Below are 19,294 nucleotides of genomic sequence, written 5' to 3'. Positions count from 1 at the left end.
GAGTGCTGCATCAATATTCACAGAAAGTTGACTGGTGTGGTAAGAAAAGGTGCACAAGCAACAGGGATGAGCTCAGCCTTCAGAGGACTGTCAAACAAACCAGACTCAAGAACTTTGGGGAGCTTCAGAGGGAGTGAACTGAGGCTGGAGTCAGTGGATCAAGAGCCATCACACAGAGATGGGTCCAGGAAATGGCCAACAAGTGTTGTGCTCCTATATCGAGCCAATCCTGAGTGACAGACAACATTATAAGTGTCTCACCTGGGCTAAGGAGGAAAAAAAGAACTGGACTGTTCCTCAGAGGTCCAAAGTCCTCTTTTCAGATAAAACTCAGTTTGCTTTTTATTTGGAAATCAAAGTCCCAAAGTCTGGAGGAAGATCAGAGAGCCAGTCCAGTGTTTTTCGTCTTCACAGTCAGTGATGGTTTGAGATGCCATGTCATTAGCTGAGCTTTATCGAGTCCAGAGTCAACACTGTCAGCCATCAGCACTTTCCTTTTCCAGCAGGACTTGGCACCTGACCACAGTGAAGCCAAAACCTCCAGAAACTGCTTTTCTGACCATGTTGTTACTGTGCTTGATTTGCCAGTCAACTGGTCCAACCTGAACCCCATAGAGAACCTCCGGGGAACTGTCAGGAGGAAGATGAGGGACACCAGACTCAACAATCCAAACGAGCTGAAGGCTGCTATCAGAGAAACCTGGGCCAGCAGTGGCACAGACTGATTGGCTCCATGCACATCACGTTGATGCAGTCATTTGTGCAAAAAGAAACCCTGGCCAAGAACTGACTGCATAAATGAAAATAACTTTCCAGATTGTTAAGATTCCAGTATTACAAATCCATTTTTGTTTGTTATTCTTTAATATTCTAATATTTTGAGTTGGTGGAATTTTGATTTTCAGGAGCTGTAAGCCGCAATCATCAATATTAATACACAAAAAAAGTCTTGAAATATTTCACTTTGTTTGTAATAAATCTAGAGAATATAACAGTTTAACTTTTAAAACTAAATCACAGCAGAAAATAAACTTTTTCACGATATTCTATTTTGTCCAGATGTTCTTGTATATGCCAAACTGGACCTGGGCATAAGAGAAGTTGAGTTGTTATCCACCTTTAACTGTCACTATCAGCTGTAAGAATAATGTTCATTTCAGTCAGTCATTTCATGTTTGCACTTTTTCAAGCATGTATTATGATAGCATAGCATTGCATAGTTTGGCAGCAAGCATGATATATACATGCAGAATTGAGGAGTGAAGAGATAACATCTTAAACCCCCAGTCAGAGCCAAATGGTGGATGCTGGGGTGGAGGTGGGTTGAAGCGAGCGCACAGTGCCGAACCAGGGCAGCAGGCGATCGAGCAGAGGTAGAGATGGCTTGCAGCTTAAATAGACCACTGTATTAGGAGGATGGGAGTCATTTGATTTGATTAGATAGGTGTCAGGTGTGAATCATTGCACTCCAAATTACTGCCTGAACCAGCTCACAAAGTCTGTAGAGTATGTACGAAATATAAAGAGCTCCAAGGTTTCCATGTTTTCTTTGTTTGACACTCAGTCAGTTTCCCGCTTGTTAACTTGTTTGCAAGGTCAATAGGAAGAAGGTCCATTAGCTGAAAGGGAGCTGCATCACCAGCATCCATAGCAGAGGCAGACGTGCTTCTGCCAATAAATTGATTCCATCCTGATGCTTGTAGGAACAAGGACAATAGTTTGATTAAATGGCGTCAACAAACTTTAGCTTGATTTAACTGTGCATGCAAACTTTTGACAGTAATCTATGTAGCTCAGTAAAAATAAAGATATGAATACTAACTCAGCTTCAGCACCAGCATTTCAATTTCCATCCTATTTGAACAACTAATTTGACAAGCACTAAAAACAGAAATACTAACTAAAACGTAACTTTCTTCATCACTTTGGACACTTCGAGCAGCAGGGACACTGTTAAAAATCACTGAAACCAGAGAAGTTTGAAACAGAATCTAGCTTCTGTGATGTAAAGTAGAGGAGAATCCCTTTCCACTGCTGCTTGGATTTACAAAGTCTTCAAAATTATGGACAGTTTTATGCATTTTTTATTTTAACTGGGTTAATTATACTGCTTGACTTGACATTGGTGATCCTTGTTTTCTCAGGTGACTTATCCTGCAGACATGCTTTGCGTAAATGCATACTGCCAAACAGTCTTTCCCCCCTTTTCTGACCCAGAGCTCGATAAACAATGCACAGTCAACTATGCAGTCTGATAAACCAGCCCCAGATAAAGCTTGATGGTAAGCACAGACATAGGTGTGACTCTGCAGGGCCAAATCAGGTTCTCTATTCATGATAGGCAAGGGAGAAACCATTATTAAAACATGTCACTTCCCCCCTGTGTGCCACAGCAGCTTTGTATTCCTCTGAGACCATCTATCATACTGCTGCGTTTGTAGCGTAATGTGTTTTATAGATGTCCTTCAGTATGCTGAGTTGGCTGATTAAATCATTCCACTTCAAAGGCAGTGAGGAGCTGCCACTGTAACTAAGCCCTCCGCTGTGCCCGTGTGTTCTGGTTAAGGATAGGCAGTTAAAGAGATGCATGGTGAAGAGAGCAGTAACAGAGACGAGGGTACGGGAGAGGGCTTGATGTGCTCAAGTGTCTTTGTGCTAGCGATCAAAGATGTCCCGTTTTCCTTGTTTGATGGGGCTGACAGCAGCACCTCTGAAGGAGGGGTTTGATGACAGATTTAAAGACAACAGCTTCAGGGAGGAGACGTAAGCGTACACAAGGATACGTACAGCTTGTCCTTGCTCACGCATGCACACAGACGTGCACAATCACAGGTCTGTACTTAGGAGAAATGGTTAACCTTGAAGTGAGCCGTCGCCAATTTACATTCGATAGACGCTGGCAGTAAAAGAAATGGGATGAGCCCCAGCTGATGCATGAGATCATCCATGGACGTTGTCATACATCAGCTGGGAAAGGCATGCATAATTCAATCTCTATCTTCTCTTTTTCTCTCCCGCTTTGTTTCTTTTTTTTCTTTTTCTCTGCCTAGCCCCATGTGGGGGGGATCTGAAGGCTCCCAGTGGGATCATCCTCTCCCCTGGCTGGCCAGAGCTCTATAAGGAGGCCCTTAACTGTGAATGGATCATTGAGGCTCCTCCAGGCTACCCTATCAAGATCATCTTTGACAAGTGAGTCATCCACATAGCAACTGCTGTCCTATCACTACCTTTTTTTTTCTTAGCTGGAATTTTGTGCCTTTTTATACACAAGATTTCAAACTGCTCACGTTTCTCTCTAAGCTTTATATCACCTTCTTTAATCTGTTATTCAGTCCTGGATTTCTTTGAGAAATGCAGCAGATCAAATGCACATCAACATACTCCCCCAGCTATGCTAACACCGTGTTTTATTTAGTAAATGCTCAAAAGCGAGCATTTGATCCTTCCATTTGATTCCCTGCTGCTTGGAAATTCACAGATATTCTTACAGTGAATACACTCAAATGCAAGTTTCTCATTGTGTGTGTGTGTGTGTGTATGTAATGCATATGTTATTGGGGATGATCTGTCAAGGAGAACGGGGGCAATGGAAGAGGAGGCAATTTGTCCTGATGTGTGCAAGAGGGAAATACAGTCGTAGGATCAAACGCTACATTAGCGTTTCACTAAGCCTGTCTCAGCCTAGTCCCTGCCCTGGTCGCACTCCATGCAAAATGAATACAACATAAATGTTTGTTGCTCTTTAATTTTTATGTAACATCAATAAAATATCACAAAGTGCTTCGTTGGGATGACATGGCTCTGAAACGAAGCGATTTATCCATGGCTTTGATAACGGAGTGGCTTTTGCATTGTAACAGAGATGGAATGCACATGCTTTAACTCACATGCACACACGACAACAGTGGATGCACAAATTTTATTGCACATGCACTATATTGCCAAAAGTATTCCCTCACCTGCCTTGATTCACATATTAATTTATGTGACATCCCATTCTTAATCCCTTGGGTTTAATATGATGTCGGTCCACCCTTTGCACCTATAACAGCTTCAACTCTTCTGGAAAGGCTTTCCACAAGGTTTAGGAGTGTGTTTATGGGAATTTTTCACCATTCCTCCAGAAGCGCATTTTCGAGGTCACACACTGATGTTGGAGGAGAAGGCCTGGCTCTCAGTCTCCACTCTAATTCATCCCAAAGATGTTCTATCAGGTTGAGGTCAGGACTCTGTGCAGGCCAGTCAAGTTCATCCACACCAAACTCTCTCATCCATGTCTTTATGGACCTTGCTTTGTGCACTGGTGCACAGTCATGTTGGAACAGGAAGGGGCCATCCCCAAACTGTTCCCACAAAGTTGGGAGCATGGAATTGTCCAAAATCTCTTGGTATGCTGAAGCATTCAGAGTTCCTTTCACTGGGACTAAGGAGCCAAGCCCAGCTCCTGAAAAACAACCCCACACCATGATCCCCCCTCCACCAAACTTTACACTTGGCACAATGCAGTCAGACAAGTACCGTTCTCCAGGCAACCGCCAAATCCAGATTCGTCCATCAGATTGCCAGATGGAGAAGCGCCATTCGTCACTCCAGAGAATGTGTCTTCACTGCTCTAGAGTCCAGTGGTGGCGTGCTTTACACCACTGCATCCGACGCTTTGCATTGCACTTGGTGACATATGGCTTGGATGCAGCTGCTCGGCCATGGAAACTCATTCCATGAAGCTCTCTACCACTGTTCTTGAGCTAATCTGAAGGCCACATGAAGTTTGGAGGTCTGTAGGGATTGACTCTGCAGAAAGTTGGCGACCTCTGCACACTATGCGCCTCAGCATCCGCTGACCCCGCTCCATCATTTTACGTGGCCTACCACTTGGTGGCTGAGTTGCTGTTGTCCCCAATCGCTTCCACTTTGTTGTAATACCACTGACAGTTGACTGTGGAATATTTAGGAGCGAGGAAATTTTATCTGTTGGAATTCACAGAGCTCCTGAGAGCGACCCATTCTTTCACAAATGTTTATAGAAACAGTCTGCATGCCTAGGTGCTTGATTTTATACACGTGGACATGGAAGTGATTGGAACACCTGATTTCATTTATCTGGCTGGGTGAGTGAGTTCTTTTGGCAATATAGTGTATTTAAAGATATTTGCGCTAAGAAATCATGACATTACTTCACAATCCTGTATTTTCTTTGATAAAAAAATCAAAGCCTAACATACTTGTCTGCCCACAGGTTCCGCACAGAGGTCAACTATGACGTCCTGGAGGTGCGCGATGGACGTTTTCCCTCTTCACCTCTAATTGGAAGTTACCAGGGAACCCAAGTTCCCCAGTTCCTCATTAGCACCTCCAACTTCCTCTATCTCCTCTTCTCGACTGACAAGAGCCACTCTGACATCGGCTTTCGCATACGTTATGAAAGTAAGGACCTGAAGCTGTGCACTCCAAATCAAACCTGTGCACAGTGAATATACAATAGAAGGGGCTCAATTACTAATACTTCATGGACCCTTATAAGATTATATTCATAATAAAACAGACGGATAAAATTGAGACAACAAGACCAGCTCATAATACTCAGACTACTCAGTCTTAGTTGTAAATACTACCTCTTCAGGCTCTCAATTTCACCAGAGGGCTTCTTATTAGACCACCTATTATTACAAAGTAATAGGGTGAGATTATGCTGTCAGATATTCCTGATTTGACACACATGGCCCAGCACACACACTTTTCCCATGCACAGGGCTGTAAATTGAAACCTTAAGACAGTACAATCCTCCTCTCTACCTGTGTGGCTCACACTGGTAACCTCTTGCACTTTCTCTGCGGTAAATCTCTGCAGAGCTTCAATAATTCACTGTGAGCGCTACTTAAGCAGAAACTATGCATGGTGGAGGGGGAAAGGCTGCACAAACTTCTCATTGGTTTATTCCTGTAGAAAAGAGATGTTCAGATACATAATTTATCAGTATGACTGGGAAAGCAAAATGCTTTTTAACATTTTTTGGACCTCCACTTGTCCTGAATACAGAGTAAAATCTTAATTGCAGTTCAAGCAGGTGGATGTTCGTTACTTCTGTGCCATGCGTTGCTCATGCTACCTTATACCTCTCCCTCCTCTGCAGCCCTGCAGTTGCAGTCGGATCACTGCGTGGACCCCGGCATACCTGTCAACGGACAGCGGCATGGCAACGACTTCTACGTGGGCGCTTTGGTGACATTTAGCTGCGAGGCAGGGTACACACTTAGTGACACAGAGCCACTAGAATGTGAACCTAATTTCCAGTGGAGCCGCCCCCTGCCTAGCTGTGATGGTACGTTCCGTAATATTGACCCAGAAACAAGCCTGCCAGATTTTTCCCTTATTCATGCGATGGATTAACGCTACGTTTATTGTTGTATGTTGATCTAGACAAAACATGAGGAATCGTTCAGAGCACTTTGCTTCATATTGCATCACATTTAAATTGCTTTATAATTCGGAGATATTGTAAAATCCATAGAAGATGATAGCTTTTTTTTCAGTTCCTTGTACTTTTTTATTTCAAAGTTTCTGCTTCATTTCATCATAAATGTTTTATTTGTACGTGGTGAGATAGCTCTTTGATGTTTTCTCCTTTCCCTCATCTGTAAATGCTTTTATATTTTAGGACTGTATTGATTTCTGCCCACTCTGTAATGATATTGATGATACTACCCTCTCTTTTTTATGCTGCCTTGAAGGGCACCTCTTATAAAACACGTTTTACCACGTTGTAAATGCACAGACAAGTTCTGCCATTTTTGGGGGACATTTTATTTCTTCATCCACTTAGTCGTGCCTGCTCTGATTTTTTACTTCTTTTCCTCTCACCCATCTCCTTCGTTTTCCATCTGCTCTGTTTCTCCAGCACTGTGCGGAGGTTATATCCAGGGCAACTTTGGCACCATCCTGTCACCAGGCTTCCCAGACTTTTACCCGCACAATCTGAACTGCACGTGGATAATCGAGACTTCCCATGGCAAAGGTGAGCAGAGGAATCCAGTGTCAACATATGCAGGAGTCAAATTCAATTTCCCCTTACAATGTCATTTCCCCCCTGCTGAGCGGCCTTTTATTTCACCGAACAAGACGCCTCTGTAAGACTGAAAAGCTGAGAGGCTGGCCTAGAGCCACAGCGCCGTGGGACGACGCTCTAGTCGCGTCACCTTTGGTTCAATACTCACTTCAGATTGACACAGCCTTATTTGTGACTGCTCTGTCTGCGTGGGTGTTTTGTCTTTGATAAAAAGTAGGGAAGGTAGACAGAGGTCATGCACTACAAGTTGTGGAACTAAAAATAGAGCCACACAAATATAAGGTGATGCACAGATGTGAAAAATTAAGCTAAAATTTGATTTTCATTGCCCAACAAAATAGGCAAACACACTTTCTTACCACAATAACTTTGAAAAAAAGCTAAAATCTGGACCCCTGGTTGGGACCTAATGCCTTAGAGCAGGGGTCATCAACTGCATTTGTGACAGGGCCAGATTAAGCCTTGACAGAGATTGTGGGGGCCAAACTTTTAAATAAACTGAACCAGAATAAATATGTCGGTCTAATTCACGTATTATTAAAATTTGTATTTTCTTTCAAAACGGACATCATTTTTAGTTGTTAACAGTGAAATCTGTCTCTATTACCTATACTGCAGCCAGCCACAAGGTGGCAATTGAGCTATTTGATCTACATATCTCGGGGGTTGTCATGTGGTTTTGATGGTGCGTCCCGATTGGTGAAAAACATTTGCAGAAAAAATGTCTTTGGTTTTGATTCTCAGGCAGGAAAAAAGTCACTCAGTAAGAGTTTAAAGTTGGAGGTTGACACAGAAAACTGTAGATTTGATCAGGATTGGAATGATAGAGATGTGTTTATCATGCATCATTTTTACTAATGATTCCTGAGAGGTTGATATCTGCAAAAACAATCAAATGTCAGGCTCTTGATAAAACTGTTTCAATATTGAATATTGAGGTTGATTTAATAACTGCAGAGATTTAAAACTTAAAGAACCACAACATAGTATTTTCTCTGCATATTTTCTGAATTTGATGATCTCCTGGGGCCAGATGGAAAGCTTTGGGGGGCTTCATATGGACCGCGGGCCACCAGTTGATGATCATTGCTTTAGAGCATGGGCCATCAACTACATTTTTAAAAGGGCCAGGTTTTTCTTTGATGGATGCTTTTGGGGCCGGACTGTCAAATGGACAGAGTTTGGTCTACTTAACAGAATTTTGAAAATATTTTATTTTATTTCAAATCAATTTTATTATATATATATATATATATATATATATATATATATATATATATATATATATATATTAATTATTATATATATACAGTGCTTAACAAATTTATTAGACCACCACCCAAAGTAAGGTTTATGCCACAGCTGCCCTAAATTAACAGCATTGGTAATTACCAAAATCATTTTTGATGTTTCTGCAATGGTTAATACACCAATATGTAGAAGCTCTTTAACCCAAAAGATATTTTTAATGCTAAAATATAATTATTATTGTTATCCATGAATTTTCAAATGTACTGATTTACAAAAAACTGAATAAATAGTAAAGCACATTAATATTTCTTGATTAATATGTCAAATTATAGTTATTTACTTGCATTCCTGAAGAGAAAAATGAGTTTTAGTGGTTGAATGTTATGCTTGATTCATTTCTGACTTCTCAGAGAAGCCCAGTGAGCCGGCTCAAATTTGGGTGAATTCAGTTTGAAATTCCTCATTCCTGTTCAAAACGGTAAAACATGGAGAGCTGACTGAAAATGAAAGAGTCCACATTAAAGCACTTCATGATGCTGGATGGTCTCTGAGACAAATATGACAGGTGGTCTAATAAATTTGTTAAGCACTGTACATACATATTTTATTTAATTTTAAATATATGCCATTTTTAGCCTCCAAAAGTAAGATCAGTCCCTGAACCACAGCCAGCCACAAGGGGGCGATTGAGATATTTTTGTTGAATATATTAGGGCTGTTATGTTCTCCATTACTGGGTCTGATGCTAATATGATGAAAAACCTTTGCAAGAAAAGGTCTTTAGTTTCAATTTCAGGAGGGAAAATGCTTGAGGCCGAAAGAAAACCATAGTTTAAATCAAGAATAATCACAGTTTGTGAGTTAACATGCATCATATTTGCACAGGTGGATTTCTATTAAAAGGATCAAACATTTAACCAACACCAACACCAATAATCAATGTTTTTTTTTTTTTTTTTTTTTTTTTAGCTGTGGGGAATTTAAAAAAGGTATACCTTACATACATCATCCTATTTTTATCTGCATATTTCTGGTATGTTCTGGGGGCCCAATGGAAAGATATGGGGGGCCTGATGGGGCCCTTGGGCCGCCAGTTGATGATCACTGCTCTAGAGGTATCCTCCAGTAACACAGCTCTCGTATACGCATATGTGTTTACAAAAAATGCTTATGATGCAGCTGGATGCGTATGTGAACACAAGGCAAAAACAGCAAGTAAAAAGTATCTCTGATGTCAGGCAACGGTCATTAAAATGTCATCATGAAGAAAATGTAGGTTTTAATGAGAAAGTTGAATTAATTCAGCTGTTTGGGGTTGAAATTTGCTTATTAGCAAAAATAATAGCATCTATTGCAAACAAATTAATGTTCCAAGACCTTTCTGTGTTTTATCTATCAGACTATTTTCACAGTTGAGCCTTTTGTTGACTGCACAAGGTTACCTTTATGGTCTTACTAAACCAGCTCCTGAAACAAAACACAAAATGTGACTGGGATTGGCTGAAGAGCCGTACACAGTGGCTGCATGTTAGCATTATTGAATCTCTCTTCCTCTTTTCTTCAGGTGTCCAGTTCACCTTCCACACCTTCCACCTGGAGAGTCCTCATGACTATTTGTTGGTGACGGAGAACGGCAGCTTCTCTCAGCCTCTGTGGAGACTGACGGGCTCGACACTGCCTCCACCCCTCAGCGCAGGCCTGTTTGGAAACTACACCGCTCAGATCCGCTTTCTGTCCGACTTCTCCGTTTCCTATGAGGGATTCAACATCACTTTCTCAGGTAAGACTGGATTAAGACATTCAAAACTGTTGGCCGGAGAGAGGAGGGAGAGCTGAAAGCACTGCTCACAGTACTACTGTGCCAGTCATTTACAAGAGACTTGGTGTGAGGAAAAAGAACAGAAAGGTCAGAACATTTAGCTCATAAGGATCATGTTGAGAGAGGACATTTCAGACGCCTGAGTATGGATCACCGGCTTGTTGTGACCTTTTTATAACAAGCCTCTGTTTCAACAGGATATTGACATGAACTGTGATGCTAATGCTGATGGAGGAGGAGGCCACTGTTGACAAGGAGCAATTAATAATGTCACTATATGTGCAAGATTCTCTGATTACAGCCACTGAAAACAGAAAATTGGATTGATTAACAACAAAAGAATCTTTCATTTTAGATTGATCAATTTAGATAGAGCACAGATCGCTTCTTTCACGTGAACACAAAGCTTAATAGAGTTTTACCGATATTTCAATTAGGCCTTTTTTTTCAATAGAACCGAATAAATGGCAGTTTTTAGGACCATTTCTAGCTAATGTTAAGATATAATAAAATTGAGAGGCTAAGCTAAATCACTTGTTAAACTCTTGTTCCAAATGGGTAACATTTCCTGTCGTCCTCTCTCCAGAGTATGATCTGGAGCCCTGCGAGGATCCTGGGATACCTCCCTACAGCACCAGAAAAGGCCTGCAGTATGGAGTGGGCGATTCCCTCATCTTCTCCTGTTTCCCGGGTTACCGCCTCGAGGGTCCGGCGAGGGTGATCTGCTTAGGGGGCAGGAGGCGGGTGTGGAGCTCCCCTCTGCCAAGGTGTGTTGGTAGGTGGTCACATGTTTTATTTTGGCTTTTATCACCCCCCTCCCCACTCCCCCTTGCCATCCCCACCAGCCATGTTGCATCCCCCCTTTCATAAATGTATCCCACTGTCAGTCATGTAGGAAGACGGGGCGTTTCCCTCTCAACTGTCCTCATTATCTTCCCTCCATCCGCCCACATTTTGTCTCCTCATTTGGACAGCTTCCCAGAAACGGCCCAATCGACTTTGTCCTCATAATAAAGAGCAGCAGCTTGAACGAGAATGACACTAAAGAGCTGGAATGTCTTCATTTTTGATGTGGCTTGTTGCTTGTTGGGTCGCCCCACGAAGATTTAGGTTAGTCTGTTGACACAAAGCATAAGAGCTGCGTTATTGCTGCGACATAAGAACAAATTATATCCCTTAGATGGGAAAGAACGGACTGGAACAATGATTCAGCTCCTTGTTTATATTCTTAAGATTACTTGGTCTCTCCTTTAGAAGCACTGAAGGCAGAAATTACATCGAGGAAAACAAAGAAAGTTGCTCGGACTCCTTTAAGAGAATTTATTTTTTATTTCAGCTTTTTCTCTAAAACTTAAACAGTAATTTGTTAGTGTTAAAATGTGACAGTCAATTAGAAAATAAGTAATTATAGTTTAATTAATAAAAATGAGTGAAGTCACTATAATTAGTCTTAATGCACAACATTATTATCAGATTTAGATTCTAGTTTTTGTTTTTCATTCTGTGAATTATAGAGCAAGTCATTTCTTTGCGATGATTAATAGCATACATGTTTAGGAAACTTCCCATTGGACTCCTTCTCTAATTGCACATCTTCATTTATATTTCAGAGACAGCATACTGCATGTAGGTTTTTAGTCTTCTCTCGCTTTTGCCTCTTGAAAGTGTACCCAAATGTCAGAGGTGTATCTACCCTGGAAGCCCACTCCCTCCTTCCAGCTGTCCCTAATCAGCCACAACATCGTTTAGTCTGTGCTGCTCTTCAGATTTGATTATAAGCCATACTGCCATATGCATTCAAGGTGGACTTACCACCAGCTAACGTAGTGTGAAACAATAATGTATTGATATGTAAATGTTACCCACAATCCTAGAGTGTTACTGCAACGTGTTTCCTCATTGAACTCCCATGTTTTGCTGCTATTAGTGAATTTAATGGCTCTATTTTAGCAAAAGACTGTTCCAATAGGGAAAATAAGATAGACAAAGTTAAAATGTGATCAAGCGAACAGTGTCAGTAAAGTACAATTTTGCATTCCTTTTAAATCACTATACAATGAGGTATGAATGGTCATTAAAAACGTAGAAAACAAATACCTCGCTTCGCCTGCCAAGGGCGCAGATTTTGACTGGCGACAGGTTTGCCTCTGTGCTTGTGATCAAATACACAAATACAATCAAACACGCATAAAGACAACAGAATTGAACCCATAAAAAGATCATTTGACGCTACATACCTTCCCAAACTTCCCGCACACACGCAATGAACTCCTGGCTTTAATCAAAGTTGGTGTGTGACAAAACACCCGATCTTTATATCAGTTCAGGGGCGTGCCGCTCAACCACGGAACATGGATACGCAACAAAAAAATGCCAGTGGCCACTTACAATCTGATTTAAATATATTTAAGATAATATCTGACTTGTCAGGGGCTTTTAAATTCATACAAGGATTTATTTTTTACTAGAAGTTAGTAGGACACCTTTAGTAAAATTTTAGATTTTTGCATGTTGCGCTTTGAAAGAGTCACAGACACCTTGTTTTTGTCTGTCAAACTTATAAAAGAAAACTGAATTGATGGTTTTAACCTGTAGAGAGCAGTTGCTGGGTATGTTTTAAAGACACTGTAAAGTGAAAATAAATCCGTATTTAGGTTTGTTGTACAGGTGCAGGAAAAAGTATGTGAACCCTTTGGGATTTCTTGGATTTCTGCATAAATTGGTCATCAAATGTGTTCTGATCTGCATCTAAGTCACAACAATAGACAAACACAGTCTGCTTAAACTAATACTGCACAAAAATGATATGTTTTCATGTTTTTATTGAGCAAAACATGTAAACATTCACAGTGCAGGGTGGAAAAAGTATGTGAACCCCTAAGCTAATAACTTCTCCAAGAGCTAATTGGAGCCAGGAGTCAGCCAACCTGGAGTCCAATCAATGTGATGAGATTGGATGTGTTGGTTAAAGCTGCCCTGCCCTATAAAAACACACACCAGCTTTGAGTTTGCTGTTCTCAAGAAGCATTGCCTGATGTGAACCATACCTGGCACAAAAGAGCTCTCAGAAGACCTACGATCAAGAATTGTTGACTTATATGAAGCTGGAAAGGGTTACAAAAGTATCTCTAAAAGCCTTGATGTTCATGTGTCCATGGTAAGACAGACTGTCTACAAATGGAGAAAGTTCAGCACTGTTGCTACTCTCCCTAGGCGTGGTCGTCCTGTAAAGATGACTGCAAGAGCACAGCGCAGAATGCTCAATGAGGTGAAGAAGAATCCTAGAGTGTCAGCTAAAGACTTACAGAAGTCTCTGGCACATGCTAACATTTGTGTTGACAAATCTACAATAAGTAAAACATTAAACAAGAATGGAGTTCATGGGAGGACACCACGGAGGAAGCCACTGCTGTCCAAAAAAAAACATTGCTGCATGTTTGAAGTTTGCAAAAGAGCACCTGGATGTTCCACAGCACTACTGGCAAAATATTCTGTGGACACATGAAACCAAAATTGAGTTGTTTGGAAGGAACAGCACACCAACATCAAAACCTCATCCCAACAGTGAAATATGGTGGAGGGGCCATCATGGTTTGGGGCGGCTTGCTGCCTCAGGGCCTGGACGGATTGCTGTCACTGACGGAAAAATGAATTCCCAAGTTTATCAAGAAATTTTGCAGGAAAACTTAAGACCATCTGTCCGCCAACTGAAGCTCAACAGAGGATGGGTGATGCAACAGGACAGCGACCCAAAGCACAGAAGTAAACCAACAACAGAATGGCTTCAACAGAAGAAAATACGCCTTCTGGAGTGGCCCAGTCAGAGTCCTGACCTCAACCCGACTGAGATGCTGTGCCATAACCTCAAGAGAGCGATGCACACCAGACATCCGAAAAATATTGCTGAACTGAAACAGTTTTGTGAAGAGGAATGGTCCAAAATTCCTCCTGACCGTTGTGCAGGTCTGATCTGCAACTACAGGAAACGTTTGGTTGAGGTTATTGCTGCCAAAGGAGGGTCGACCAGTCATTGGCCTAGGGGTTCACATACTTTCTCCACCCTGCACTGTGAATGATTACATGTTTTGTTCAATAAAAACATGAAAACATATCATTTTTGTTCGGTATTAGTTTAAGCAGACTGTGTTTGTCTATTGTTGTGACTTAGATGCAGATCAGAACACATTTTATGAGCAATTTATGCAGAAATCCAAGAAATCCCAGAGGGTTCACATACTTTTTCTTGCAACTGTATGACAGGTCACTGTGTTATAAACCCCTAGGTCAAATTTCATTCAATAAAACATCTCTAGGTTTTTAAAATTAAGATGTGACTGATAGATTTGGCAAATTTACCTCACAATGACCCAAAAAACAGCATTTAACTGACTGTTAACTTTCAATAAAGGCAGTGATATCAGCTAACAACAGACTGGACTGAGATGAACTACTCTGTGATTTTATATTGTAGTGTTAAAGGGGCGGAGTCATTTCCCACTACACATATTTGCCCCGCCCACATTAAGCCCAGCCAGGAAAGAGGTGAAACACTTTCTAATGGTCTAAATCCAAAATTCAGTCACATGTTGATCTCAGTTTTGTATTTCACCTTAGAGAGTCTTTAACTTTAATATGCTTGCTAAAATGATAAGATTAGGACCCTAACTGATCAACAGTGCCATTACCATATAAATAAGTTTTTATCCAACAATGTGGTGTGATTGTTTAGTCACTCTTCAAAAGTACCAAGTGACAACACATTTCTTGTGCACACCAGCAGTATTCTTGAAACTACCTTACCCTCCCACAGACAGTTTCACCTCGTGTCACCTTACTGCATTCATTAAGGAACAATTCTGGATACATTTGTGGTCATTTAAATTCTCGCTGCTAAGTTTTATAGAAAACTTTGCCCCCTCCTCACACAATTTTCCCACTCTTTCCCTGATGCGATTTAGAATAGGCAATTTTCAAATGGAGCTGAAATGACTGTTAATCATATTCAGATTGCATTGTGATTATGATGATGTGCAACTCAACATTCAGGTGTAGTCACTGGCCATATCCCTCTCTCCATCACCTCTCCTATTTCCCTATGCATGACAGCATGAATAAATACACTCTGAGTTTCAAGCATATAGCGATTGACATGTCCTCTGCTCTCTCCAACACCATCACCTTCTCCCGTCTTCTCTCTCTCTCTCTCTCTTTCCGTCTCTCTGCTCACCCTCTTTTTCTCTAGCTGAATGCGGCTCATCCGTGACTGGCATGCAAGGGGTGCTTCTCTCACCCAACTACCCGGGTTACTACGGCAACAACCACGAGTGCATCTACTCCATCCAGACGCAGCCTGGCAAAGGCATCCAGCTACGAGCACGGGACTTTAGACTGGAGGAGGATGACATCCTCAAAGTGAGGGGGTGGAGGAGTTGTCCCCTCCCTGTTTGTGTGGATGCAGGCTTGTTAGCATATCTGTATGTGCAGATCGTCTTAACTCAGATGCTTCCTCCTACTCTCCCTCTGTCCCTTTCAGGTCTTTGATGGCAGCAGTAATAAGGCCCGTCTGCTGGGGGTGTTTACAGGGAGTGAGATGTTAGAAACAACCCTCAACTCCACCTCCAGCTCCATGTGGCTGGAGTTCATCAGCAATGCGGATAACACCAGCAAAGGCTTTGAACTGCACTTCACTAGTGAGTAACAAACACCCACCTTCCCTCACATATGCATTCCAGTGCAGTTTGATTGCTTATATCTCATTTCCAGCCCACCTTGTTGCCTCAACTGCATAAAAGCATTCATGCTTTCTTCTCTCCTCTCTAATCCTCGTACCGTCCTGTGCATTTCCCTCCCTCTCTGACAGGTTTCGAGCTGGTGAAATGTGAGGATCCCGGTGTTCCCCAGTTCGGGTTTAAGCGAGAGGATAAGGGTCATTTTGCAGGGAGCACTGTGTCGTACAGTTGTGACCCAGGCTACACCCTGAAAGGCCCTGAGGTGCTCACTTGTCTGAGGGGGGAAAGACGAGCATGGGACAGCCCCCTCCCTCAATGTGTTGGTAAGTCTGAAGTTTCATTACATCATATTGATATGCAGTCCACCAGTGTCTGCAGCCTACACTGTAAAAAAAAACATGTAAAATTTACGGTAAATTACCAGCAGCTGTGGTTGCCAGAAATATACTGTAAAAATACGGTGAGGAAAAAACTGGGATTTCATTTTGCAACTGTAAATATTACAGCACAAACCTCCTTTTTATTGTAAATTTCTGTAGCAAAAATTACAATATTGTAAATGCTATACAGGGGCTTGCTGTAAAAATAAAAGTTCCACTGTAACCATATTTATGGTAATTTGCTGTAAAACTTACTGTTATTTGATGTGAAAATTACAGCTCTACTGTAACACTTTTTACAGGGATTAGCCGTAAAAATAACGCTAATGAAATAAAGCAACAGAAATCCTGTAAACCTAAATACAATCTATCTCAGTAATAAAAACGCTGCACCTGCTGCCCAGCAACCAGAGCATTAGGATTAGCATTTAGGCGTTAGCAGTGAATTCAGTCCCTAATGCCTATACTGCAACCAGCCACAAGGGGGCGATTGAGATATTTTAGCCACATATTTCCAGAGCTGTCATGTTGTTTGTTACTGGGTTTGAGTTAAATATGTCTAATCCTGATTGGTGAAAAACATGCAGTAAACAGGTCTTGGTTGACTCTGTAAACCAGAAGTTCTAATCAGGAATGGACTGATGAGTTTGTGTTTATCATGCATCTTACTTACTAATAATGGCTGACTGGTGGATTTTTATGAAACTGTTTAAGCATGAAGCAAATTAAAAAAAAAAAAAAAAAAAGTTTATCTAAGTTGATTTTGGGGTCCCTTTAATAGCTGTAGGGATTTTTGAAAATAAAAACACTGTAAATATAAAACATAGCACAATTACCTCACATTTTCTGAATTTAAAGGTCACATATTTAACCCCTTTAAGACACGTTTATATTGGTCTCAGAGGTCCCCATAACATGCCTGTGAAGTTTGTTGCTAAAAACAAATCCAGTACTGAATTTTTGCATGTCTAAAAACTCCTCTGTTTCAGCCCTGCTCAGAGCGAGCCGTTTCTGTCTGTGGCTTTAAGTGTTAATGAGCTGTCTGACTCCGCCCCTCTCAGGCGATGGATGTGACTCTCCTGATCCTCCTCTCGGGTGCCAGCTGAGCGGAGGATCAGGAGGGTAGGGTGGAACTTTCTTCCAAGTGGGCAGGGCCAACCAAACCTGGGGGCGGAGCTAACTCCCCACATGACATCATGAGGGGGAAATCTGAGAATGGCTTGTTTCAGCAGACATTTTCTGAAAGGTGGAGAAAGAAAGGGGACTAGGGAATGGATTTTTCTGATTCTTGGGGGGATTGTGGACAGGCCAGGGGGACATATTTTTGCTAGAAAAGCCTAAAAAGGGCATAATGTGTGACTTTTAATAATGTTCTTGGGGCTGGATGGGGGACTGTAGGGGGGCTGATGTGGCCCGCGGGCCTCCAGTTGATGATCAGTGTCCTATGCTTTATTACAGGATTGTATTACTGTAACTACCCCCCTATTAGGTTCTGTGTTATGTATATCCACACTAAAATGTCACCCATCAGAAAGCATTGTTTTTAGATTTAATGACAGCATTAGACAACGGTAGCTTTATTGTTACTGCTAACCACTTGTAGTTTTTTCAGCTATGCTGTCTGACCTACTTCTTCCTCTTAACGACAATGTGAATATGCTGCTGCAGGTTTAGAAAATCTCAGTGGTTTGATTTCACTCTGCTATTTTGGGGCTTCTGTTTGGTTGCTTTCCCAGCACCTCATTCGGCGCATTATCTCATAGAAAATGATGCTCTATTTGGCTCCTCGCATTCACATTGCATCATGGTTGCAAATTCACTCTTCCCAAATAATTTTTTTTACTAAAATAAGACTCAGCAGGCACATAGCGAGGCTGTTAACTTGAGGCGTTTAAGGTGGAAAGACTACAAATCAAGTGTATAGAGATAATTTCACCTTATAAGTTCAGCAGATGGTATACCTGATGTGATGTTTTTATTTATAGAGTTCAGCTACAGTTCACTTGCTGTTGTTGCCAGCTGACACCATCCTGCATACCTTATTATTTTCAACACTACAAACTGACATACAGAGACACACATATACCGCCTGTGTGGTGCCATGATAACAAACCCAAAGCAATATTTTCTCCTGGGCGACATTTTGACAGAGTCTCTCAGAAACCAGCCAGAAGCTCAGTAAGAAAACAGGCAGAAAGATGTTCTTTGACATCAGCCAACATGATTAAAATAATATTGCTGGCTCCCATTTCAAGCCAAACTGACAGGTAATTTCATGTCTGGGTACAAACAGCATTCAGCATACTGTATATCTGTGAACACGTTTGTCCTCCCCATGCCCCTTTCACTGCAGATGATAGTCCAACAGCCAGACTGAATTTGGGAGCAGATGAGGGACCGCTGCTGTTTGTAATGGTGGGATTATTTTCTAGCAGTGAGGACACAGTAAACACAGATGAGACTGGTATAGGGATCAGGGGAGGAGGAGGAGACTGAAATTGAGTGGGTAGAGTTCATATTCTGAAAGTCACAGAAGTAGAAAGTTTTAAGGTTGAATCCCTAAGCAGCCCTAGGCCGTGCCTCAATGACAGTTGAAATCCAGCCTGTGCAATTAAGCCGTCGTAGTTTTCCTAGTGCAAAAAAGTAACTTTTTTTCCACTTATAAAGTGTAAAGTGTGAGGCGGGCCTCCCCTGGGGGGCGCCACAGAGCTATAAGGTGATTTGCTTTGCTAACCTCTGCTGTGCATTGAGCAAAATGGATAGACTTATAGTTACTATAGGGACTATGCTATAGAGCAGGGGTTTTCAAAGTGTGGAACAGTGAGCCTCCTCTAAGAAGAAATTAGTCATTCAGTGGACCCCCACCAACAAAAAGGTTTGAAATTAAAAAAAAAAAACAAAACAAAACAAAACAAAAAACATTTCAAACATTTACGTCTAATCTTTAAACATTTTTAACATTCATATATTTTGGTTATTTTGGTTTGCAAATGTCCCAAACATCTGCCTTTCCCTCTTATTCAATCATAATACCATTAAATACCCCTTTTT

General features: G+C 41.4%; 1 protein-coding gene across 1 annotated transcript in view; it reads left to right on the top strand.

Annotated features, from left to right (window-relative positions):
- Positions 1-19,294, top strand: part of csmd2 (CUB and Sushi multiple domains 2) — a 443,344-nt gene that overhangs the window by 261,917 nt on the left and 162,133 nt on the right. Inside the window, exons 17-25 of the mRNA XM_041809040.1 lie at positions 3,051-3,189; positions 5,237-5,424; positions 6,132-6,320; positions 6,897-7,013; positions 9,880-10,095; positions 10,721-10,909; positions 15,377-15,546; positions 15,668-15,824; positions 15,995-16,186. Of these exons, the coding sequence (XP_041664974.1) occupies positions 3,051-3,189; positions 5,237-5,424; positions 6,132-6,320; positions 6,897-7,013; positions 9,880-10,095; positions 10,721-10,909; positions 15,377-15,546; positions 15,668-15,824; positions 15,995-16,186 (1,557 nt within the window). The remainder of the gene's footprint in view (positions 1-3,050; positions 3,190-5,236; positions 5,425-6,131; positions 6,321-6,896; positions 7,014-9,879; positions 10,096-10,720; positions 10,910-15,376; positions 15,547-15,667; positions 15,825-15,994; positions 16,187-19,294) is intronic.

Source organism: Cheilinus undulatus, linkage group 16, assembly GCF_018320785.1.
Source record: "Cheilinus undulatus linkage group 16, ASM1832078v1, whole genome shotgun sequence".
Lineage (NCBI taxonomy): Eukaryota > Metazoa > Chordata > Actinopteri > Labriformes > Labridae > Cheilinus > Cheilinus undulatus.
The sequence above is the reverse complement of the archived record's forward strand: the minus strand, read 5'-3'. Positions and strand labels throughout refer to the sequence as shown.